Here is a 26,012-nt window from a genome sequence, read left to right as displayed (position 1 = left end):
TGTGCCAGGTCTGAAGACACAGGGACGGGAGGCAGGCTTGGTGTACAGTGGAGTGAAGGGGGCGGGCAGGTAAGCACACAAGCACAGCACAGTGTTGCACATGCTCTGGGGGCAGGGAGGAGGAGTTAAGGGTCCAGAGGAGGGGACTCTGGGCTGGGGCTTATTGAGGAGGCAGAGATTCGCTATGGAGGGGAAGGACAAGGCGGGTGTTTGCAGAGAGAAGGGGAGAGAGGGAAAAGAAGACTAATCTGTATCACCGGGGCGGGGGCATCCCAGGCTGAGGTAGGGAGCCTTTATTTCTGCCCCATCATTGAAGGCCTGGACTGAATGGAGGGAGGACACTCTCACCTCCATGTACATTGCCCTCTGTCTCATCTCATCAGCTTCCGTCTAGGATCCCCATCTGCCCTGGGGAACTAAGCTCAGGCAGTCTCCACTCGGTAGGCTGGGAAATCGACAGTGCCAGGCCACTGGGCAGAGCCCTTCAGAGTCAATCGGTCACTGCACTCCTTCTCCCCACCTGCTGCGGGAGGGACTGGGAGCGGCCTGCCCAACAGTCTGGGATGCTCAAGCCCAGCGGGGAATGGATGTGCTCTAGGACACTGAGCGAGTGACCGGCAGAGTGAGGGGCCACCTCCCAGCACAGGCTCCTTTCTGCCGAATGGTTCTTCTTTCCAGAGAGCTGCTTGCTTGCTGGCCCAAATCCTGCCTTCAGGCCCAGCTCAGCACTGCCTGGCCAATGAGGAGGCTCTTTTGAATCTATTCAGAAGTGCATTTGGGGGAATTAGCTCCTCTCATTGAGCAAATACTATAATGGAGTGGTAGCAGATATTAGCAGTACTTGAGTTTCAGAGAAAAGCCATTAACAGCCTTTTGGGGAGAAATCAATTCCATGCAGTACTTAGGAGAGAATTCAAGGTCAATTACAGGAATTTAAACTAAACTTAAAAAAAAAGAAACCTACCCTCAAAAACTACGTCCCCTGCCCCGTTTCCTTTCCTTGCCATGCACCAGGGCATCGATGCTCCGCCGGGCTCTGCTCAGCCTCTGCACCTCCACTTGTCATTTGTTTGAGACTGAAGCTCAGTGCAGCAATTGTGTACCCCGGGCACAGGGACAGGTGGGGAACAGACGCCCAGGGTGGGAGGGGATGGTCCTGGCTGCAGAGGCCGAGCCTGACTCTTAGCCCTGTGCTTCCCGCACCCCTGGCTCTGCCCCAGGAGAGCACTTTTTTTTGCAGGCAAAGGAAGATCAACACATTGATGGCTCAGCTCTGGGAAGGACCCACCTCACAGGTGCAGTGAACTCCCACTCACATTCATGCACTTAGCCTGTGTTCCCCCGGGGGACAATTCACAGTGAGACCACCAGATTGGGGGGGGGGGGTGGAGAAAGACCTGTTTTCATCCTCCTTCCCACTACTCAAAAAGAAAAAGCTTTAAAAAAATAAAAGTAATACATGCTAATTTTTAAAATTAGGAAACACAGGAAAGTAGAGAGGAAAACAATAATTATTCATAATGTACCCTCCCAGCCTAAAGTGGTCACTATTCATATTTTGATGCATTTCTTCCAGGCTTTTTCTATATAGATGAAGGAATATATGTTTTATTGAGAGAGATTTGAGATAATATATATAATTTTACCCTACTTTCTCATATATTATTAAATTATAAATATTTTTGAGTCACTAAAGTTTTTTGAAAATGTGATTTTAACAGTGGTATAATATTTTATTGAGTTAACATACTCTAATTTATGTCTCTATTGTTGGACATTTTTTCAACTGTTTGCTATTACGCATAATACATTCTTGAGTTAAACCTCTGTCTGACTTCGGTTATTTCCTTAGGAAGGACTGCTAGAAGTAGAAGCGCAGGTCAAAGGAGGTGGTATTTTTAATTTCTTGATTCCTATCATCAAACTACTTTCTAGAAAGGTGGTACCAATTCATATCTCAGCAGCCTTGCACAGGAGGGGCTGCCTCACACACCCTTCAAAGAGCAGACCCTCTGCTGATGCTATTATGTGACTTCTAGTAGATCCTATCTCCTCTCTGCAGCAGTCTCTCTGTCCCCAGCTAAGTGGCAGCATAACCTGGTGAAGCGAGCACGGATGTGAGTGCATAGCAAGAAGGCTGGGCTCACGTCACTGTGGGGCTGGGCCAGGCCTCGTCCTCTGGGCCTCTACTTCCCCATCTGCCAAAGGGGAGAATAAATTTCTGACATGCCTAGTCAGACAACTGTGAGGATCAAATGTCACAGCAGACACGGATGCTCAGCCTCTTTTCTTTACCCCTGTCTCCTACTGACCTCTTGATACTTCTTTCACATTTAGGGGGACATCTTGGCGTATTTAAAACTGCCAGCAAGTGCAGGTCTGTGCGCTGAAGGAGACGTGGAAGGGCATGTAGGGGGGAGGGGTTCCCACCCAGCACATTTGTGTCACCCAGTACTCTGCTCTCCTCCTGGCCTAGGACCCTTCAGAGGAGTGATATGTAGGCACGAATCTTAATCCAGGCGCAGGAATGATAACCAATGCCAAGACCGTGTGCAGCAGCTGGAGAAGGCTTCTGGCACACATGCTACTACAGCCATTTGGAAGTGCTCAGGGTGGCGAGGGCTTGACTCTAAAGGGCTCCCACAGTGGGCAGGGAGGAGCCTCTTCACGTTGCCGCGGACGATGCTAACGCTGTTTTAGAAAGTCAAGTGAAGGGTGGACGGCTTGAGGAGCCTATTCGAAGGCCTGGGTCACAAACAAGGTGAGGAGCAGCAACATCATGCACCAGAGGGAGATGGCTCATATGGCCTCCTTCCCCCTAGAGAATTCAGCAGGCAGACCTGGTAGGGAGTGCACGGGGGGCATGGCAGTGGAGGATCCCACTGAAGGGAGGGGCAGGCAGGGCATTTGGGAATGAAAAGGGTGGTTAGCTGATTAAGAACTGAGAGGAAGATGATGGTACACAAACTTTCCAAAGCAGGGACTGGCCCTGTTGAGAACAGTTACAAAATGTAAGAGAAGATATGCAATTTTAAAAGTACGTGACATTTTATGCTAAGAGCCGAGCAGAAGGTCTATCTTATGTAGGTACTCAATAAATGCTTTTGAATCTGAATCAGAAAAGAGAGCACAGGGCAGGGAGTGGGGCAAACAACATAAGTTATAAGGAGAATTTACCAGGACCCCTGATTCTCCCCCACAACAGCCAGCTAAGCAGGAGAAGGTGGTATTTGACGGACACGAATACGGTGGATCACAAGGCCAGCTGTGCCTGACTTCTCAAGCTGCCTTTGGGGCTCCTGGGCTCAAATGGAAGAGCCAGGCACAGGAGCCATGTCCATGAGCCGAGGTGGGATATGCCCTACCTTCGACAGGGCTTCTTTCCCAACAGGCTGTCCTCGGGGAGAAGCGGGCGTGAGTTTCACAGGTTGGGCTTGCTGGATTGGTCCTTCCATCCCCTGGTCGGAGACCTCCCCCTCTTCTTGGCATTTGCTTAGCGGCTGCTCAAAGCCGCCATCCAGGAGCTGGGGCAGGGGGTCTTCTTCAATGGAGATGATTCTGCGGAGGGCCCGGGAGAGCGGACCCCCAGACCCTGGCTCCCTGGTTCCTGGCTCCTCTTCTGTCAGGGGATATCCACTCAGGCCCAGGGAGCTTCTCCTCCTTGGAATGCCAAACACTTCTTCTTCCTCTTCTGACTGGCTATTTTGGGGTGAGGAAGAAAGAAGAGTGGGGAGAATATTGTAAAATGTATCAGTATGGAAGCTGGAGGGACGTCTGACAGCTTTTGTGACAAACAGATAACTGAAGAGCAGCACGCCTTGGGGGCAGAGAGCTCCAGGAAAGGGAAAAAACAGACCCAGCATTCTTTAGCTCATTCACTCAACATACTTATAAAAGTGCCTGATGCTGAAGGTGATGATGATGATGAAGGTGATGACGAAGGTGATGGTAATGAAGGTGATGATGAAGGTGATATGAAGGTGATGATGAAGGTGATGATGATGGTGATGATGGAGGTGATGATGGAGGTGATGGTGATGAAGGTGATGATGTTGATTAGTACCAGGTATTACGCTAATGACACAGTCATAAACAGACGGACACAGCCCCTGTCTTCATGGAATGCTTGGCTTAGAGGGGGCTAAAGCAATAATGACACAACTAAATGCACTTTTACAAGCTGTGAGAAGTGCTATGAAGAAGTAAAGGGCGTGAGAAAGGAGCCTAACAGATCTGGAAATAAAACACCCTGGATTAACAATCAGGTGGCCTTGGTTCTGGTCCCAATGCCAGTCCCTACTGTGTGTCCTGAGGTAGCAGCCTTCAACTCTCCAAGCCTCAGTTTCCTCACCATAAAATGTGGCCCACCTGCCCTGGCTACCTCACAAATAAGACAATGCATAAAAACAGACATGGTGGCACAGCAGCCCTTGGCAATGTGAGCGAGGGGTCCCGCTGCTCTGGGGGAAGCTCCCCCACTATGCAGATGTCTACTGGCTCAGAGGCAGCTGCCCACTGGAGAATGGGCTTTGGGTCAGAAGGAAGCCAGGCAGGGCACCTCTACCTGTCTCTCCTTCCTTTCTCTTTCTCTTTTGGCGTCCCTAGAAGTCACAGTCTGGCTTCAGAGGCCTAAGTGCATATTTGCTTCCAGAAGTATCTGAGCATCAAGAACGAGGAAAAGCATAGGAGGTGGAGGGAATTGCGCAACCAGATGTAGGGCTGATGCACAGGCCGTATTTCAGAGGATTTGAGAGCAAAGGGCTCACAGATCCTTCCTGCACAGGAGTTTGTCTCAGGTCTTTGTGAACAATTAAAGTTGAGAAGTGTTTTAAAGGGGATGGAAGTTTGACAGGGAGGATCCTGAGTCCAAAACTGAAACACATACACACACCCATTGCACACACACACGCCTGTGCATACACACATACAGGCTCAAAGATTAGAAAAGAAAATGCAATGGGGATGAAGTGGTGATGAGACAGGGCTGAACGAGAAAGAAGGTTGGCGAAGGACACAGAATATGCAGAACAGACAAGCTCCCTTCATTCTGCCCCTGGCTTGTCATATTGATTACTCCTAAGGACCAATAACAGGAAGGACAAAGAAAAAAATGCGTGTATCACCCTTCAGAAGTTAAGTGCAATTCTGAAAGATATATTAAGATCTAGCGCTTGCTCACAAAATGGTGACTTAGTTTGGGTCCCCTGATATAAAATAACAGATTTGTAGCACTTCAAGGACCTTTCCACTCATTTATAAAATCATGTTTTTAATAGAAGATAACTGTCTTGTTTCCAACAAATTTGTTCTATATTCTAGCAAGCCTACCAACTGCTCACCCACTTTAGAACACAATTAGTATTCCCCTCCACTTTCACTCTGCTTACACACACAGGAGTGCATATGTGTGGGCACACGCGAGCAAGTGTGTGCGCACACACACACATACACACAGCATGTTTTTTCAAAGGCCTTGCAACCAGAAAAGAAATGGCCACTAAAACGGCCCTAAAATGAAACATTTCTTGGAAAAACCTTTTTATCTGGGAAATTCTCAAGCACTACTGACATTCTGTAATACCTTCAGCTTCGCATGACTAAGTTCAAGTTTTTGGTTTTGCCACCAAACGCCATGCAATGGAGAGCAGTCCCCTCTGCCAAAGTCAGTACTGGAATTCAGGGTTCACATTTGCTGCTTCCTCGATTATCGTCTGTCTCCTCCACTCAGCCACAAGCTCCATGAAAGCAGAGGTGTTTGCTCATCGCTGTATACTCAGCACATAGCCCATATCTTGTACATAGCAGGCACTCAAAAATGGATATTAATGGCAGGACTCATGTCTAATTTATCTTTGGAGTCTTCACAGAACTCAGAAGAATGTCTGGCACAGAGCAGGTAATCAGTAAATGCTTGTTGAATGAATATCTTCAGTTCTGAGGAACCAAGTGGCCAACAATTATTGCAAAAAATTGGCTCCCAAATTGTATCTTACTGTTCAGCTATTCAGAAAAGGAATTCATGATGATCAGGTCCAAAGACTTGACTGATCAGCTGATTGACAATCGCAGGGTCACCTCCCCTTTGCATATCTGTTTATGTCATGCTTGCCATCCTCAGGATCTCCTACATGAGCAAATTCACACACTTCCTCCCTGGGTTTGATACTTAGGGATCTGGCTGCCTCTCCCTCTCTGCGACCACCTATGTGGATGGAGCACATGCCAAAAAGAAGAGAGTGCAGGGGACTGGCTTCTCTCTCTCAGTGAGCAATGAGTGAGCCACTCCTCTGTGGACTCAGACTCAATCACGCAACAAAACATGTTATCTTTGAGTAAATTAAATACCAATCATTGGAAGGACTCTGTCAAGCACAGGCCCTGTTCTTGTCTGTAAAGGAGTTCTACTATTGGAGATTCTATACTGCACTTTAGTTACCCTGCAGAGCCCAAACAGTCATGTCCCTGAAAAACCAAGTGCCTCATTCTGCTCCACAGATAGCAGAGCATCGTCCAGCCACACCCTCCATCTCTCTCCTGTGACCCCTCTCGTCCTCTCTCTCTCTCCTCTGCTGATATACAGCACCTCTTCAGTCCCTCTCTGCAGGCACACACTAGGTGGGGCAGCCCCAGAAGACAATGTCTTGTCCTAGAGGCTTGCTCTGCACAGTCCTCCTCCCACTTGGATGTCAGAACAGGAAGGGACATGTCCTCCAAGATTCAAGGGGAGTGAGTACAGCTGACTCCAGGGCCACTTCTCGAGGGCCAGTCTGCACTCAGCATGGGCTCAGAGCCTGCTCCCAATGAGTGCAAGATGAATGAACAGATAATGAATGAACAAATAGAGGAACACTTACCTTGTAAGGATCCCTCTGCCATCCATGTATTTGCCTATCACAGAGCCAGATCTCTGTTTCCAGCTTGCTTTGGGGGCAGCTGTGTTTGCCTTGGCTGCCTTATCTTTCTGCAGAAATACAAAATGCCCTCAGATCCATGCCTGCTGATTTGTCCCAATGTTTGAGCAAAAAGGGCTCAACTTTCCCACCTTATAGGTCAGGCTCTAAACAAAACTCTGAAGAAAGCAAGCAATGTTCTGGTCTCCCTGTTAGCATTCTCCACTCTTTCCTTTTGCCATCATCTCTCACCAGAATCCGTCCATCTCCTGTCTAATAATCTAATCAAATGAGCCAATACACGGTTTAGAGCCTGGGGTCCTTCACAGGAGCTATCTTTCACAGGAGTACTGATAATTGCAAGAGGACAAACAAGAAGAGATAAATGTGGAATGCATAGGAAAGATATTTATGGGAAGAAAAGACCCTGTGCATCTTTAAATCACACTCTTCTGTGTGGCCTCAATTCTTCTTTATTTCCGAAGTCCCAGATACGAGAAAGGGACTAGCCCAAAGGATCAATTAGTCCAGTGCCCGGTGCACAGCTACTAAGCTAGCATAAGGTAGTTCAGATCTTTTGTGGAAGTAGGCTGGGTGTAGATAAAATGCTCATACATCTGTAACAGAGAACCTGGGTGGAGTGGGGGCTTCCAACCCTCTTTGCCAATGCTCCCTAACAGATGTCTTCCAGGAGATGAGAGGGAGTTAGCTCGTAGGAAGAATCTCTTATTAACCAGCCACCCTCATGATTCCCAGTGATCCTTAATGAGAGAGGGAGGGGTTGCCATACTCCCAGGGCCCCTGAAGTCATGGCTATAATGATTCCAAATTAATCTTTAATTATTATTCAGCATGAACACGATTTTATCCTTCTTTCTTCTATTCCCCACTAGGGTTCTTAATTCCACTCCCTTTTCAAAGCAAAATGAGTTTGGCAGGTGAAGGGAAGCGAGGTCAAGGGATTAGGGTGACATTTGGTCAGAGGTTTTAAAATAAATTCTGTGTTACTTCAAAAACAATTATAACTATTATCATTATCAAGCAAACACCTGTAGGCTTAAGCTCTGCTCCAGTGCTGCACATGGGTGGGCAGGAGGGATGTTCGCTGCCAGTCAGCGATAGAAAAGAAATGGTTGTGTGACAGTCCTTCAGGGATTTGCAGGTATAAACCAGGTCAGACCTAATTCACAGCAAACTAGCTGCCTTACACTGACCACATTTAGGACACTGTTCAGCTAAGGGTCCAGGGCAAGACCTCCTCTTTCCAAGGGTTCTTCTAAAAAATCCCTACAATATGGAAAAACGGATAGGGATTCTCTTATCTCATGTGATAGTCAGGGTCATGGTCTAAGGAGGCTGATGACTTGCCTAAGGACACACACGTAATTCATGGTGTGATAATCCTGATAATTAGAAAGTTGCGTTAGTCAATTCTGCCTCCCTCTTTCTTCCCTTCAGGGCATCCAACAGCTCCTGTCTAAAGGGGAATGTGGTATCCTAGATTTTGTTTAATACAGCCCAAAGTGAAGATCTTTAAATAAACATAGAATCTTCGTGCTATTTGGGAAAATATATAAGTATGGTTCTCAGGTATGGAGGGACAGGGGTGCCCATAGGGTAAAAAAAATTGTACATAAAATCAACTACGTAAATTGTGAAATATACATGTTTAATTTGTTCTATGACAGTGTAAAAATGTAGATTTTCATCAAGAGATCAAAATTTTAATGAAGAAAAAAACTGGGCATTTTGGTTTAAAAGTGATCATGACATTTCAACTGCGCCATCTCATGGATAGAACTATCATTTCTGCATCCAAGAAATGTGTGACCCTCCCAAATATTTTAGTCTCGTTATGCCAAGAGGAAAATGTGTTATTTCATGGAAATTTAACACATTGTTACCCAGTAGGCCACCCTGTATCTTTATGACTTTCAATAAATCTTATGCCATCGTCCTGCCCACATAAAAAGGAGCGACCAGATCTCAAGGCTCAGGACATTCTATACCAGTCCCAGCATGGGTTCTGGCTGCCACTGGACTCCAGTCCTTGTCTTGCCCCCCAGGGAAGGGAGCACCGGCCAATTACCTGAAAACATATGTCCTGTTCATCCCGAAGGTGTTTGTTCCTTTCCCTGTGGGTGGAAAAGGGGGATCTATTCAAACACGGAGTTTGCAGTCGACAGATCCAATAGCAGCCGGTTTGCCAGTCAGATGGTGCAGAGGAAGGCTTGGTGTGGAAGGCCCAGGGAGCTTGTGGAACCTCTTTCCTTAGGGACTGTGGCTAACGGCAGAGGGTAGTTTGTGTGTAAATCAGCTCAGAGGTAGGAGGATAGACAGAAGGGCCTGTGATACCCTTCAGGATCACACACTGGTCTATCCTATCACTAGGGGGAGCCTCCTCCAGAGGGTGAGTGACCAGGATTTCCTGCTCCGCCTGTGAACTTGCTTTTGGGCCTTCTGACCCATTCATTCATTCACGCCCGCATGCATTCACTCAACAAATGGCTCCTGGGACCCACTGCAAGCCAGGCACTGTCCTAGCTATCAAGGGCACACCGATGAACAAAAGAGAATGTTCCTGTTCTCAGGGCATTTGTATTTAGTGCAGGGATAATTGCTATTGAGAAAAATAAAGTGAGCAAGTGGAATAAAGAGTGCCAGAGGGTGGAGCGTATTTCAATAGGGCCGTCAGGGAGACCTCACTGAGTAGGCGGCATCTGAGCAGAGGCTTGAAGGAGGAGAGAGGAGCTCTGCAGAGATCTGGGTGAAGAGCATTGCAGGCAGAGGGAACAGCAAGGGCAAAGCCTGGGGTTGGGACACTTGGTGTGCGTGAGGAACAGAAAGAAGGGCAGCAGAGGGAAAGTAGTTCAGAAATGAGATCAGAGAAAAGACAGAGGGAGGAGTGGGGACCTGCCATTCATGGCCTGGGGCCACTGCAAGAACTTTGATTTTTACTCCAAATGAGATATGCAGCCATTAGGAGTGGGGGGGATGGCAGAAGAGTGTCCTGGCCTGACTCAAGTTTTAAAAGGAGCCCTACAGAAGCTGTGCTAGGAATAGATTGCGGGTACACGGAGAGGCCCTGAGAATTCGCCAATGTTTTAAGCAACATGGAGGCCCTTGGTTCCACTCTTAGTGGACTCGTGGTAGAAAAAGCCCGCCTGGAGGGTGGAGAACGTCATGACAGGAAATGGAGACAGTGAAAGTGGATGTAAACAATTCTTTTCAAATTTTGTAGAAAGCGATTAAAGAAATGGAAAGTAGCTGGATGGGCAGGTGCGGACAAGAGATATTAGACAAGAAATATTATCGTGTATTCGTCAGTCTCTCCAAGAGAGAAAAAAACCGATGATGGAGTAGGGAGAGAAGGAACGCTGGAATGGTCCTTGAGGAAGATGGGATCAAATTCTTTGCCAGGCCCGTGGGGAGTTCATCCACCATCAGAGAAGCAGAGACATGGACAAGGACGGCAGAGGAGGATGCCCTCATGTGACGGTTCTGGCGTCTCCATGAAATAGGAGCCTAAGTGTGAGGTGGGGAAGGAGATGTTAGAGGTTAAAGGAAAGAGCAGAGTGGGAAGTGAGTGGACTTGGGGATGGAGCGTGACCGCAGAATGCACTTGAGGTTAATGGCTGGGAATCTCACCTACTAAAGCAAGAGGCTGAGAGGGTGGGCCAGGTGACCTCTGTGCAGTTTTGTGATTCTCTGCCTCTTCTGGCCAGAGGCCTCTCTGAGCATCAGGACTTTTGAAGGGGAAGGGAGGGCAGGCAGCATTCCACCTCATCATTGTAAGACATCATTGCCACTGCCCAGCACCCACTGATGGCAGGCCCTCCACTACATGTGCTGTGCTGTAGGCAGAGGTTCGAGGTGGGCTGGAGTACCGACCTCAGTTCCCCAGGCTTAGAGAAAACACTAGGAACGTGCCGGGGTTGTTTTGTACCAGCTCTATGCATCCAGTGAGCAGGCAGGCACACAGCCAGGGCCTTCTGAACAAGCTGGAAGGGACAAAGAGGGTATTTCATAAACCCTGAGAATGGCGGAGTGAGCTTCTCAGGTCAGAAGGAGCCTGGCTCTGTGCGGCAGCGATGTCAGCAGCCCTGCACGTGTTGGGGGCTGGGGAGCCCTAGGTGCCACAGCGTTGTCAGGGAGTGTGCTGCGTGTGTCCTCCTGTGGGCAGCCATCTCCAGGCAGAAGCTTCAGTACTGAAAGTAATGCTATTCTCTTTAAACATGTCGGCCTTCCTTCTCCTCACTGCCCCGCTGTGACGCCACTCACATATGTCATCTAATTCCCACAAGAAGCCTGTGAGGGAGGCATGAGAAAATGAAGACTCCAGCTGGTTAAGGCAACTGCCCAGGGTCAGATAAGGCGATGAGGGGCAGTGCTGGGTCTTGAACCAGATCCAGCTCCAAAACACTTGTTCCTGAGCCAGCCCTGATGGCCTAGTGGTTAAAGTTTGGCGCTCTCACCCCTCGCGTGGCATGGGTTGGCTTCCCGGTCGCGGAACCACACCACTTATCTGTCAGTTGCCATGCTGTGGTGGTGGTTCACATAGAAGAACTAGAAGGACTTACAACTAGGATATACAACCACGCGCTGGGGCTTTGGGGAGGGAAAAAAAACTCTTGTTCCCAACTATGTGCCTGGAAATTGCCCCCATCTGCCTTAGGAGGGAGTCCCCTCCTTGCCTGTCACATCCCAGCCCTCGTCCTGACTCCACCACCATCCTCCCCTGCCCCCAGTTTTCTCTCTCCTTGATTCCAGTTCCCTGCTGTTCTCAGTCACTACCTGGGGGTTTCTCCGTGGAGGAAAATCTGCCGTGGGGCGTTCCCCTCCAAAGCCCACCTTCCTCAGCAGCAAAGGCCAAGCTTGGTGCCCAAGCGCTAGCAGAGAAGGCTCCGGGCGTGTGGTGCTGCACACGTGCGTGTCTCCGTTAGAGAGACCCCTAAGCAGAGTGCTGCCTTGTCATCTCCCTGCTCACTCGCTTTGAATCTGCCCTTTTATTTTTCCTAAGTGCAATAGAAAAAAGGAAAAAAACAAAAACTCGTCCTTGTACATCTTGTTCTCTTCCTTTCACTAAAGCTTTCCTGAGACTCAAGTCTTTCTCTCAAATGGACTAGAACTTGGCCACCTAAGAACCCCCTTCCCTCTCCTCAGCCTTCGAAGGCCCATTTGAATCATGTATTGAGTGAAAAAAATCTGAAATGCATTCAGTTTGAAGCACTTTTCAATTTGGCAGCGTCAGAGATGCCAGACACAGTGACTTTACCTTGCTCTCATATTAAAAAAAAACAACAAAACTTCATAATGTACCTGATTCAAAACCACTTGCACTTTAACAATCAGAACCCAAAGTCCTTTTGCGTCGTCACCACTCCCCAGAGATGTCTGGTAGGTGGCAGGGACAGTAACTTAGGAAACTCACAGGCAAAATTGAAAATTCCCTTTCCCCACATAGGTCTGGTGGGTTTTTTTGGGCACATTCCAGACCAATGAACTTTGAGTTTACGGCGAGTTCTAGCAGGCTGAGGAACTCCTCAACTCCTTTCTCAGTGCTCTGTTTGTGATTCATTTACTCATTCAACGAGCATTAACAGAATATGGCAGAAGAAAGAGAGTCAGCCATATATGGATCTTGATTCTAGCTTTGGGTAAACTATGTCATTTCTCTAATATCGACTTCCTCATCAGTTCACTCCTGTATTAGCAATGGCCCTACTCTCCTGAGTTTTGCTAAAGATGAAAGGGATCCTTTATCTGGCATAGAGTAGATGCTCAATAAATTCAGTTCCTTCCTACTTGAGCGAGCACTGAGCAAGGTACTGTGAGAGACACGAGGAAGAACGAGGCAGAGCCTACTCGCAGAGGTATACACTGGAGAGGGAGGTGGGCGTGTGTGTAAATGGACCAAACCTGACAGAGAGGGTGTACTCAGCTGTGTGAACAATGCGATGGGGACCAGGGGAAGGAGGGCGCTCTCTCAGCAGCAGCTATGTTTTTCCAGCACGTAGGCAGGGAAGACTCAGACCGGCCCTTCCAACCTGAGGCGCCTGGGACGGGCTGTCAGAACACGTCGAGCGCTGACCCACCTCAGGAAATCCAGCTGCTTCAGGAGCCCGGACTTCTCCCGCTGCAGACTCTCCGTCACACGGTACACTTCCCTGAGGAGGAGGCAAACGGCGGGGGTGAGCGACTGGTCTGGGAGGTGAGCTTCCAGGTACGAGGCGCGGTGCTGGAGGTGGCCCCAGGACCCCACACTGGACCCCAGCAGGTGGTGCCCCGCACCGGGGACAGAGGGATTAGAGGAGCACGGCCCTCCGCTGGAGAGCACCGGCTGTGTGCGGCGGCTGACAGCCGTGATCTCAGTCTGTCATCCCGGACACGCCATTAGGAAGGGGAAAGTATCCCCATTTTACAGACACAGTCAAAGAGGTTTGCTAACTGTCCCCAGGTCACATAGACAATTCCTGACCGAGCCAGGGTCCTAATCTAGACCTCCTACCCCAGACCTGCTCATTCCACAGCCATTTCACATGCCACTGGCGAATGCGCCCGATAACCGCACTGTTCTCCAGGCTCCCCACGGCCCTGCCCTCCCCAGAATTCAGGGAGTTCGTCAACATTCTTCTCCAGCCCAGTCTTGGAGGGTGAGCGCAGAACTAGTATTCTTTCCCCCAGAAGCTGGTTTAGTTTGCTGTCAGGAGCTCTTGAAGAACCATTTCCCCTTCCCCCTTCTTCTCTCTGAAGTCTCCAATCTCTTCCCAGATATCTGGAATTTCCACTGTTGGTCATTCATTTCTTTAACTTAGGATTTATCTCTAGCTATAAAGCGGAGATTTAATGTATCAGTGATCATCAGTCACTGACAGCACAGTGTGAACGCATCAAGCACATGGGGAGTTTTGAGGAAGGGGAGAGAAGCTGAGAGTTATGGGGTGAGAGGGGGCTGGAGGCAAGAGGGCAACTCGGCTGGGAGGCAGGCCTGTGTCTGGTTTGTTTACATCTGTATCCTCACTGCCATGCTGGCAGGGAGGCATAGTCAACAAACAGGAGCAGCAGGAAAGAAAGGAGTGAGGCTGGAGAGGAGGGCCAGGGAGGGAAGAAGGCAGGCAGGGCTGGAGGGAAGAAGGGGGGGAGGAAGGAAAGAAGGGGTGAGTTGAGATTGGTATTCAGCACCACTCAGAGAAGAAAGGAACAAAATAGAGCGGAATTGGGTGACACTGGAAAACAAACCTTGATTAACTTCACAATTGTGCCTCTGTCTTTCCCTCTGTGCTCTGCACTATGGTTCAGAAATTTTTAAGTTGTCCCCCAAGCTTAGCGCAAAGGGTCCACAGTTCCACATTTCCAAACCACGGCATAGCTTCTAGAGTAGGGAGCATCTTATAGCCTGATAAATGCGTCACTCTCCATGGGCTCTCAGGGCTGCCTGGACTGTGAACACTCCGGGCTGGCCAAGGACAGTCACCCCGCTCCACCCTACCCATGTCATTACTGACCTGGCAAAAACAGCACCCGTGTGCTGGGTGCACAGCACTCTCTTGCCGTGCTTGCAATCATCTGATTCCCTAAGAGGTAGCTGTGGCTTTCTCTCCCCTTTACAGAATAATTTTAAGTCAATTTACGACAATAACAGTCTGAATCAAATTGTAAGTCTCACCAAATTGTAAGACAATCCTAATTAAGCAACAAAACTTCTCTGGCTCCTGCAGAGCTGCAAATTCCCAACATTTTATTACCAATTATATTTAATTTCAACTTGAGGGAAAACAATGTATTTCCCACTATCCAAACTGGGTCCCCAAAACCCTGTCCTGGGTTCTGCTCTGAGCAGCACCACGTGAGCAGAGCAGCCTGCTGGCTGTCCCTGTGCCCTCGAGCCAGGACTGCCTGCCCCGGCTCTGTGGCTCCCCCACCCGACCCTGGGTCCTGCTTCTCTCTAGGGGCAGCCGGGAGCAGACAGCTTTTCCTCCCCCGCTAAGGAAAACCACTCTTTGGGGATCTTAGTTCTGGGTTCTCACAGAGTGTTTGACTGAGGAGCCAATTCCTAAAGAACAAGGCATTCCAGGTCCTCTCTGGCCCTCTTTACACAGCCCCAGGTGACCGCTGCTGCTGTTATAAACATTCACATATGTATACACGTATACAGTCCATATTGATGCAAAGATGTGTCTACTTGTCTGGTAGACATACATCTATCTGGAAATATATACACACACAAACACTTATTCAGATTTTTTGTGTTAAAAAAAAAAAGCATTTCTGAAACAAAAATGACACCTGGATATTTGACTAACCGACCTTTAAAGTTTTCCAACCTAGAATTCTACGAGTTTCTATCCGGGTAATACGTGAGCTGAAAGGGAAAGAACTGGCCGTTTTTCGTGGTGTGATGGGTGAGAGGATCGTGGCTGCCTTTACAGAACTGCTGCTGGCTTCATCTGTAGGAGAGGGAGGCGATACAGAGCACTCTCCAGAATATACTGTCAAGTGACAAATGCCGGCAAACGCAGAACGGCGTGCTACCATTTTGCAAATGAAAGTTGTGTGTGTGTTATGTCTATGCGTGTGTGAGTGCATATGCACGTACGTGTACTTGCACATGCACAGAATACTATGGAAGGATTCACACGAAATCGTGACTGGTGGCTTCTAGGTGACTGCAGGCTGGGGGTCATGGGTGGGGGGCAAACCTCTTTTTGAGGTGCATATCCTTTTGTGCCGTTTGAATTTTGTGCCTTGTCATAAACTACCTACCCAGAAGAAAAGTTGATTAACAAAATAGAGAGGTGCTGCTTTTCAGCTGACCTTCATCTTTATATAATTTCCCCTGCTTGATTGTTCCTTCTTTATCTTATTTTAAAATCTAGTTCTCCTTCCTCCAGCATCTTCAGAGAACAAGAAAATTAATTTTGCCCATTCTGAATTCTAGCTGATAAATGACTAAGTCTGTTTATCTTGGAACCCCATCCTCTCCCCTTCCAGTTGCTTCAGAGCAGCATCAGGCAGCTTGACATTGTTGGGGGAAGCACAGGATATCAGGAGAACTAGGCTCTGTCCCTGTTCGCTGGCACTAACTAGCTGTGTGGCTTTGGGTTGGTCACTACACCTCTCTGAGCCTCAGTTTCTTCATTTACAAAATGAAGAGGTGGATTAGAGCATTAAGGTTGTATCAGTACCGTTGGTCTGGGATTCTGTGCTATGGAGAACAAGCTAAGGCTCTCACTGTCCTTCCCTCCCGACCGTCCTCCCTGGACAGGACATGCTGCACAAGACATTGCAAGCTTCTTGAAAACAAGTCGTGAAGGTTCTGGAATAATTTCTCTCTCCCTCCCACCCCACCCTCCCTCTTTTTCAATTCCCAACCTCTAGAGATTGTGTCTCAGGCTTGGTTAATTAAGATAAGCCTTCAGAAAGATTTTAATCCTCATGCTGAGATGCGACGCTGTTCCAGCACTGGGTGCTTCTTTCCATTTACTGTTCTAATGCTTGTGCCTTCAGATGTTTGCTGCTTTTAGAACTTGATTGAATTTTAAGAGCCTGAATCCTTAATTCTGTTGGTAGAGTTAAATGCCTGTGCCTTGTTGACCTGCGCTCAATGAGGAGGAACTGATTCTGCTCGTTTACAATGAAATACCCTGTCCTTCCACTGGTCCTCCAAGAATCGGAATGGAGGGGTTTTAAGTCAGCTACTTGGGAATGTATATATTTTTAACTGGATGTATATATTTTTAACTAATTTTAATGTCTTACTAAGGTAAAACTCCAAATCCAAACCCATTTCCTCCCTCTCACCCTTGACAATTGTCCCAAAAAGTAGAGGACACCACACAGGAGCGAGATGCAGAACAACTGGATTCAGGCTGAGGGACCGACATTTTGCCAACAGTCAGAGTGAGGGCCTTCACTTTTGAATGAGGAGAGTTAACATATGTAAAACATCAGGCATTGGTAAGTAATACTGCCCTTTTCTCTGAAATCAGACTTTCTGTACTACTTTGCACAGGACCACACACACAATTACATAATGCAGAATGAATGAATGAATGAAAGAGTGCATGAACAAATGAGTGAGTGAACCATGGCCAGTCCTACTCCTGTGTAAATATTTTCTGGCTGGCTCAATATTCACTGGCGGGAGTCAGCAAGATGTATCTAGCACTTAGCATCTTGGGACACTTACTTAAAACCTCTGAACCTCAGTTTCCTCCGCCACAGATTAGAGTTGATAATAATAGCACCTGCCACATCAGGATGCTGGAAAGGTCAATGAGATAATGTCGAATTATCGACACCAGTGAGATATGTCGAATGCCCACCACAGCACCTGGCACAGAGGATAATGTCAATAAACATTTGTCAGATGAATAAGTAAATGAGTCTATGGAGAAATGAACAAACACATAAACAAGTGAGATTCCTCTCCCTGGGCCTTGGAGTGCATTTGCTCTCCAAACATGACACTCCCAAGACAAGATCAATGACTGATTCTGCAGTGACTCTGCCAGAAGGTACAGCCCCACCCTTGAATCTTCCTCACTGTGCCTCTCCCTAGCAAGCTGAACCCGATGGCTGGACACCAAAAGCAGTTTATTAGCAAACCAGGCCCTGAGAGAGGTGGGGTTCCCCTCCCCATACAGAGAAACACTGGTGGAAAAAAAGATGGGGAGAGCTGGAGTGAAGACTCCCGGGCACTGTCACATGCCCATCAGATTATACACTGACCTTGCAAGTCTGCCTCCTTCACTCCCATCCACCCTGGTCGCCAAGTCTCTGAACTCCGACAGGCACATATGGTCTGTCCGCTCACTCAGCATTATATGTGTTGGGTGGATAACATGTCTTTCTAATCGCATAATAAATTTTCTGAGAACAGGGCTGTATATTGCTTGTCAGTCCTAGGTAATGTGTGGCACAGTGCAGGTCTGCTTACTAGGCTCAGAATCGTAGAAGAGATCTCAGGGAGCAAAGAGCCCCTATCCCCATTTTACAGGCAAGGAAACGGAGTCTGGGAGAGGGGAGATCATATGCTCACAGCAGGGGATGGAGTTGGAGAGCAGCGATAGGGATATGCGAAGGCCAGACTCACATCTCCTTCTCCTGGTGGAGTTTGCAGGCCTCTTGCTGGAGGCTTTCCAACTGCTGCTGGGCATCCTGCAGCTCCCGAGAGGTCCGCTCCAGCTCCTGGGCCAGCTCCTGGTTCGTGAGTTTCAGCTTGGTATTCTCAGCCTTGGTTTCATGCTTGTCATTATGCAGGGCTGTGCACTGGCCTTCCAGCTGGAAGGAAGGGTGAGAAGAGGGAAATGATGAGCAACCACCATCATCAGAGGCTGGTCCACCCGGGCCTCACCCTGCTTTCTCCACCTGGTGGGCAGGAACCGTCACTGCTACCCCTCACTGCTCTCAAGCCTCAATAGGCTTTGTCCTGCTCCTTAATTCACACATATACACTTCTGGAGGCAGGAAGGAGTTCCAGAGCACATCTTGTCTCTCCCCTGTCTCCACAGGGCTACTAAACAGTCCAGGGGGAGCTGATTATCATCATCACCATCATCTCATTAATGGTCTCATCAATGGTCATCTCCTCAATGGTCTTGAGATCTAACCTAAATCCCTCAAGTTGTCATTTAAACCAATTTCTTTTCTTTAGCCCTGATGGAGATGGAGAACAGCTAAGTGGCGTTCTTCATAAACCCATCCTTCCCGATTTCAAATACTGATACTAAATCCATTTCTTCCTTTTTCTTTTCTCAGCTGAATAAGTCAATTCTTTTAATCTAGAGAAGGTTTTTATGGTAGCCAGAAACCCGCGAAATTCTTGGGAAATAGCTAAAACAGGTCAAACCAAACATACCTTTTTCTCATGTCCCTCAAGCACCCGAAAACCCTGCATTTTTATAACTTCAGCTTTTCTTGGCTGATGATTATGCTTTGCAGAGCTTCCAACCCTCTCACCAGAGGAGGAATCAAACCAAGGCAAATATGTCATAATAAATTTAGTTTAATGAATGTGGTCAGTAAGGGGAGGAGGAAGCAACAACAAGAAATTTTGTGTGATTCTCAAGAGGCTCCTGAGTAATCAGGCAAGCGTGCAGTAATTAAATTGAGTGGCGGTCATTCATTTGAGGAATACATCTAATCGGTAAGAACTTAATGCATGACAGTGGGGAGGAGAAGGAGGAGGAGAAGCAAGGTTCCACTATGGAAGGGGGTCTGGGAAGGCAGATGGCAGTTGTGGGAGTTGAAAGCATCTTGCTGCAGGAAGAAAGAAACCAAAACCCAGAGGCTGGGAACTAGCAGAAGTGGAACAGTCTCTAGCCCTAGCACGGGTGTCTTCAGGCACAGATAAATGTGTCGCTAAAAATAGCCCTCTCTATTCAAACGGAAGCAATGTGTCTGGGCCTGTCCAGGGATGGATTCCTTCCAGCACCAGACAAAACAAAACAAGAGGCCATGTGATGCCCTGGCCTCTCTCCCCGACCAGCCCCTGCTTGGAGAGGAGGCTGCGAGCATGAGGTTTGCCTCAGTAATCACTCTCCTGGGGTCATTAGCCAGCTGTTCCAGCCATGGTGGGTGGACACTGCCCTGCACCGTGCACCACCCAGCTTGCCTCCTGGGGGCTCAGGTGCATCAGAGGAGCGTCTAGTGTCTGCATCCATTCTGCAGGGTGAAGGAACAGACACAAAGGAGGCTGACCAACCTTGTCCGGGCAAATGGGAAGACAGGGGACGGACAAATTGATCTTGAAGAGCCTCCTCTTCTGACTGGAGGCATCCACGGCCATCCTGGCGAGGAGACATCACTGTCTGCAGCCTCCCCCAAAGTATCAGAGACCACATCCCTTGTACCTCAGCATCCTCCTCATATCTTATACAGGATGCAGCAAACAAATTAACATTTTGGCACTCTGGTGGCTCCTGGGAATAATTATACCACAATGTTTGCAGATATCTCAAGGGAGAATTCTTGGCAACTTTTCCAAGTTAAACACCTGGCACTAGAAAAGTAAAGGCTTTATCTTAGGATCATCTGTGATTTCAAATGCTATCTTTTGTACAGCTAAATGGTTTTCAGAGTTAAAAAAAAAAAAGAAAAGGTGTCCTTAAAAGTGAATGACAGGGAGGGCGCTGGCCTGTGGCACAGCGATTAAGTGCGCACGCTCCGCTTCAGCCGCCCGGGGTTCGCAGGTTCGGATCCCGGGCACAGACGGATGCACCGCTTGTCAGGCCATGCTGTGGTGGCGTCCCATATAAAGTAGAGGAAGATGGGCATGGATGTTAGCTCAGGGCCAGTCTTCCTCAGCAAAAAGAGGAAGATTGGCATTGGATGTTAGCTCAGCGCTAGTCTTCCTCACATACACACACACAAAAAGTGGCAGGGAAAATGGGCAAGAGCCAGAGCAGACGATGGAGTGAGAGCCAGGCACTCTGAACTCACTGACAAGCGTACCCGTTTCTGCTTCTGGATGAGGTGCTCCAGCTCCTGCTCCTTAGATAACAGCTTCTGTTCCAGTTCCTGACTGCGGGCCTGAAACCGCTCCGTGTCCTGCCGAGCCAGAAAGAGGGACACGTGAGGCCCAAATGCTCCTAGGATGGAGATGTTTTCCCACCTTGAACCAGCTCAGCAGCAGAGCCCGTCCGTTTGGGCTCTGTGCAACTTGGTCATCATGACTGATGACCGTGCGGGCCCCTTGATAAAGTAGCAGGGTCAGCTAGAGGGGGAATACTGAACAGGGAGAACAGACAGGGGCATGAGTTCGAATCTCAGGCCTCAGTCTCTTCATCTGTAAATTATGGGGTGGAATATTCTGGACGTAACTTGGATATTCTGTTCCATGTTGGGCACTGTGATTCAATCTCTTAAACTGCCCTCACTCTGGAAACACAGGGGCATCACTTCTTCCTCTCGAGGGTCTAGGCCCTCACTGTTTTCCACCGTGACTGAGGTGTCCCAGGCCCTGCTCCTCATGATGTCTCTGCCCCCATGCTCAACAGCCCCTCCCCTCCTGCCCCAGAACTGGGCATCCCCACTCAGGGATGCAGAGGCCCTGATGATGCAGGTGTGAAGGGACCTGGTTGTGGGATAGAGAAGAAAGTGTGTGGGCTGTTAGGATGCCTGATACTCCCAACAGAGCCTGATCTGGTGTAAGGGCCCTGCACTGGGCGTCAGGACACTCGGGTTCCAGCCCTGGCCTTGCCCACCTGACTTGCTTCATTCTTCTACATCATTGTATCTTTGTTCACAGAATAGAAACAAAAATATCCATGCCGCCTGCCGCTCTCCACTTGCCTGAAGGCAGAACAGAGGTGCCACATGCAGGAAGAGAAGACACCATTACAACCATCACATAACTCACTACAGGAGCCCCCTGGGGTTCCCCCTTCCCAAGGAGCCGTGAGAGGCTGCACTAGAGGCAGCTGTGTCCCGGCTAGTAGGCACGGGGTGACAGCAGCAGCAGCAGAGCGGGGAACACAGCTGCTCTCAGGGCAAAGGCCTCTGGACACCTCTATTCAAAGGCTCAGGATACTTCCCGGGCTCATCATCTGTAGACTCCACCTGGTTCCTCTGCCCATTTTCAAGCAGGTAAATGGAGCTCAGGGAGAGCCTGTGATTGTCCTCACGTCAATCACAGGCAACGGCAGAGGCAGGACTGGACCAGGAGGTTCCTGCTCCCAACTTTTGTTACCAGGGAACCCGCTTCATTCAGCTTGGCTGCCGCTCACGGAGTAGGTGCCCGTGAACAGTGCTGGGAGGCGAGCAGCTCCACAATTCCCACGCAGATGCTGCATCCCCACCTTGGGCCAGCGGACTGTCTTATTGCCCCTGCCAGCACAGAGCATAGAGCGGGTCTGTTATCCTGGAGCTGGAGTGTGCAAGTGATGAAGTATTCCCCTCATGGTCAACAAACTGCTAAATGTAGAGCCAGAATCCAAACCCCCAGCCAGAACGTCCAGCCTTTGCCATGCTGTCATAAACTGTAATACCACTGGCCTCACGCTGCGGCCAGGCAAATGCTTGTGTATCCAAAGCCTTAGTAGCATGGCCAAACACATCTTACCAGTTTCCATGTTTATGCAAAAAGCATAAGGCTAGCACTGAGCTTAAAAGTCATTTGGTAATGAGAAGGGAGAAGGAGGGAGCAGAAGACGGTAGCTGAAGGGTGCAGCAGTGTGGTCAGATCACCTTACATGATACTAATTTCTCCTTAAATTTTCTCTTCTGACCTCTTCCCACTCCCAAATCCCAGACCTTGGCCCACCTTTTGCTTCTGGAAGCATGCTTCTTTCTTTAGCTTGGACCTTTGACCTGTGGTCATGGCCCGGCAGAGGGGACTAAATGCCCCAGAGCTCCACCCCTCTGTGCGGTAGGTCATTTGGGGTAAAGGGAGTGGCTCTCCTTTCCCCTGCAGGGCAAAAACGTCTTCTGTTCTCAGGAAATTACTTTGAGGTCTGTTAGGTGAGGAGCATGTGAGTTCTGTCTGCGGGATCCTCATTCAATGATGCTGAAGGGCAGAGGAGAGCTACAATGTTTTAAAACTCTAAAAGAATGGGGGGAAGGTGTGGAAATACTAACAAGCTTCCAGAGGGCTCTCATTGGAGAACATAACTGGCTTTTTCTGGAAAGCATTCCGACCCCTTCTCAGTTTGAATGACATCTATGATAATAAATGAAGCTGTGGTGTAGATAATCTGAAGTAGCATAAAATTAAACATTGGTTCACCCAACCTGCATTAAGGAGGAGAGACGGGGTTGTGCCTGCAGCCCAGGCTCAGTGCTGAGCAGCAGGGTACCCCCTCTACGTGGTCTCTATGTAGTGTCCCCCAAAATTCATATGTTGAAATCCCAATGCCAAAGGTGATGGTGTTAGGAGGTGGGGCTGTTGGGAGGTGATTAGTGCCCTTATAAAAGAGACCCCAGAGAGCTGGCTTGCCCCGTTCCACCATGTGAGGATACCAAGAGAAGCCGGCAGCCTGGAACCAGGAATAGGGCTCTCACCAGAACCCGAGCATGGTGGTGCCGTGATCTCGGACTTCCAGCCTCCAGAACTGTGAGAAATAAACGTCTCTTGTTTAAAAGCTATCCAGTTTATGGTGTTTTTGTTATAGCAGCCTGAACTGACTAAGACAGGAAGCCACCATTCAAGACCAAAGACTTTTCTGCTGAGAACCCATCAAGTGGATAATCTAAAAATGGATAATAGTTTCTTGTAGCTTTGTTTTATGGATATGCTCCCCAAATGACCCTGCTTAGCTTGGTAAAGGAGGGGATTTCACCAGTTCTGACCTCTCAAGACAAACAGCTAGGCTTGGTAGGAGGCTAAGTAAGTGCCAGACTAGGAACAAGGGACATGAGTTTAAAATTTTCTCCCATGGTATCTGAGAAGGTGCGATTTGATTTTCTTGGGTGTCTAAGGGGAAAGGAGGGGAACATAGACTCCAACGATGGTCCCCTTGGGGAGCTGCTGGACATGGAGGGGAATAGGCTGGGCATTCGGGTGGGCCTGCCATATAGTCTAGGGACCAGCCAATGTCAGACCCAGTCTTCAGGCTGCTCTAACTGGTAAGCAGGCACCTTCGTCCTTCCATTCATTCGTTTGTTCACCTGTTCATTCCTTCATTAATTTAACAAGTATTTGTTGAGTGCCCATTATGTCCCAGGCCTGGTCGAGGTGTGGAGGATACATTCCCAAGTAGAAGATAAAGATCCCTGCAGTCGTGGAGCTTACATGTTAGCAGGAGGAGACAGACCACAGTCAACAAAAATACACAAGTAGATTATAGGCCATGTTTGAAGGTGACGAATGCCTTGAAAACAATAAATAAAGCAGAGACAGAAGGAACCAGTAGTGCCATGGGTGGGGGCACTGCAGTCTCACATTGAGGAGGTAGTCAGAGGAGGTGGTACTTCAAGCTGCCCCTCAGAGCCACGCCCCGGGGTGACTCTTACTTTCAGGAGAAACTGCTCCTTCTCACTTTTGATTTGTTGCTCCATCTCCTCATAGAGATGCTGGATTTCTTCATCATAAGCAGCAATTTTCCTGCAGAGATAGCAAAAGGAGAGTCTGATGAGGTCTATGCCGAACTTTCTTTATCCCATAGCGGCAAGTCGTGGAGCCTGGGCACCAGAACCCCATCTGGAGCTGTGGGCGGTGGGGTGACTGTGTGGGTCGGGTCAGTCAAACCTGCAGGATCAGCTCCTCAGGATGAGCTGACCCATCAGGACCTTCTCTGGCTGCTGGAAGTTTCCAGGTGGCCTCTCCTCCTCCTGCCTCCTGGCCATCACTACCAGACGATCCACATACTCCTCAGCGAAGCTTCCCTGGTTCTATCATCCTTTACTCCGCTTTATTCTGTACTCTATCTACTCACCCTCCCTACTGCCTGCTGGTCCCCATGCTCGTAGACAGCACACAGTTGTGTGTGTGGGCTTTCCTGTTTGGGTTCTTGGTTTATCTCTTTCCCACTTTGGACGCTTTCTCTCTACCTGGTTACATCAGCATTGTCTGAACTGCACTATCAGAGGGCTCTCCTCACATTGTGTGCTTAAGTTTGCGTGATCCACATTTCTCATAAGATCTATAAGATCTCAAAAGATTCCATGATGATGACAACCACGACCACCACCCCCTACAAAGGAAGGGGGCCATACCTGCCCAAGCGTTCATGCCATCTCAGGCACAGGGCCAAAGGCAGACAGTATGAGAAGGGCGAGGCTGGTTAAAGGCTGGTGGTGGCAATGAGATGTCCTCATCCCCTCCCTCAGCATCCTCTCCTCCTCCAAAGAGCCCCACAGGACAGGAAGTAAGTACCTGGGCATTCTGCTCCTGCACAGAGACGAAGACAAATGTGGCTATGGGGACAAGGTTTGTAGGTCATCCCTGGGGTTGTTCCTCCTTCTTTCCCAGTAACAGATCCTCCTTTGAATACTTCCCCCAATTCAAACAGGAAGGGTCAGGTATTAACATCTGAGCTGAGCCTGGAAGTTGTCACACCAAAGCTCACACTCCCGGGGACTGCGTTTTTATAGCTTTCCTCTGACCTGCAGAGAGAGACCCTCTCAGCCCCTGACTCCTTGTCCTCTTTCTCTCCTGTGAAGGGAACTCTGGGCCCCAGCAAACAGGCTGACATCATGGCTCTCAAGGTCTGTTTTGAACATGTAACATACACACACATACTGCAAATTTTGGCACTTGTCATTCTAAACTCAAACGGTGGCAAGCCCCCTCTGCCCTTTATTGAAGTAAGACTTTAATAATTGAGGAAATAGCCCTGGTTCTCAGTTCTAAGAGGTACTGGAGAGATTTCTGAATATTTATTTATTTAATTTATTCTCCCGAGCCTTCTATCATTTTAACCCCTACCTCCCCATGTCCCTATGTCCACTTGGGACTCCAATCCAGTGACAGGCCTTCCCTGCTGCCTGAGGCTGCACCACAGCCCACGCTGCCCCTTCCTCACCTGCTACCTGCTGGGGGAACATTTACACCACATGCACAGACTGAGCAATGACTAAAGAGCCATTTTGACTGGCGACTTTTCAGTTCTATAGAAACCACAAAACTGACCCAGACAAAGGAACTAGTATGAATCTCCATGATCAAGGTCACTCCTATCAGAGCACCAGCCTCTGAGTTCCCTTTCTTGGCCATACCCCACAAGACCAGAAACCTGACTTTGAACAAGGAGAGCAATGGCCCCAGAGTGTGCTCAGCAAAAGGTGACAGCTCCCCAAGACTTCCACGAGCTGGAGGCCTGTGTTTACTAACGTGTTTGGCATCCCAGGTGTAACAGATGTCTTTTTGGCTAAGAGTAAGGAATCTCTTCTTGGTAAAAAACAGATGTTTTGGATTGTTACTTTTGTTCTGAGCTAACCCATAATAATTACAAGAAAATCTTGGAGAGAAATAAGGAGCAAAGGCACCTGCTGTTGAATAGGGACACCTCAGGGACAGATATAAATATGGTTTGAAGGAAATTTCAGAAAGCAATATGGTCTTCTCTTGGTCCCTGGAATTATCTTCCTGTGCTTGAAGAAATTCAGATAATAAAAGGCAAATAGCATCAAGGAAAACTTTAGACAGCAATTCCAACTATATAAATACTGGAGAATTAATAA

At 48.6% G+C, this 26,012-nt stretch overlaps 1 protein-coding gene across 4 annotated transcripts in view; it reads right to left on the bottom strand.

The window, feature by feature from the left end:
- Positions 1 to 26,012, bottom strand: part of CRACR2A (calcium release activated channel regulator 2A) — a 156,085-nt gene that overhangs the window by 50,374 nt on the left and 79,699 nt on the right. For all 4 annotated transcript variants that reach the window (XR_015555015.1, XR_015555014.1, XR_015555016.1 and 1 more), the window contains 7 exons: positions 23,844 to 23,934; positions 20,346 to 20,441; positions 17,986 to 18,173; positions 12,986 to 13,057; positions 8,980 to 9,025; positions 6,855 to 6,961; positions 3,366 to 3,699 (listed from right to left, as the gene is read on the bottom strand). Coding sequence is in view for 1 of the 4 variants with exons in the window: in XM_004438755.3 (XP_004438812.2) it covers positions 3,366 to 3,699; positions 6,855 to 6,961; positions 8,980 to 9,025; positions 12,986 to 13,057; positions 17,986 to 18,173; positions 20,346 to 20,441; positions 23,844 to 23,934 (934 nt within the window). In the remaining 3 variants the exon portion in view is untranslated. The remainder of the gene's footprint in view (positions 1 to 3,365; positions 3,700 to 6,854; positions 6,962 to 8,979; positions 9,026 to 12,985; positions 13,058 to 17,985; positions 18,174 to 20,345; positions 20,442 to 23,843; positions 23,935 to 26,012) is intronic.

This window comes from Ceratotherium simum, chromosome 17 (assembly GCF_057802395.1).
Source record: "Ceratotherium simum simum isolate JZ-2026a chromosome 17, ASM5780239v1, whole genome shotgun sequence".
In the NCBI taxonomy this organism is placed as follows: Eukaryota; Metazoa; Chordata; class Mammalia; order Perissodactyla; family Rhinocerotidae; genus Ceratotherium; species Ceratotherium simum.
The sequence above is the reverse complement of the archived record's forward strand: the minus strand, read 5'-3'. Positions and strand labels throughout refer to the sequence as shown.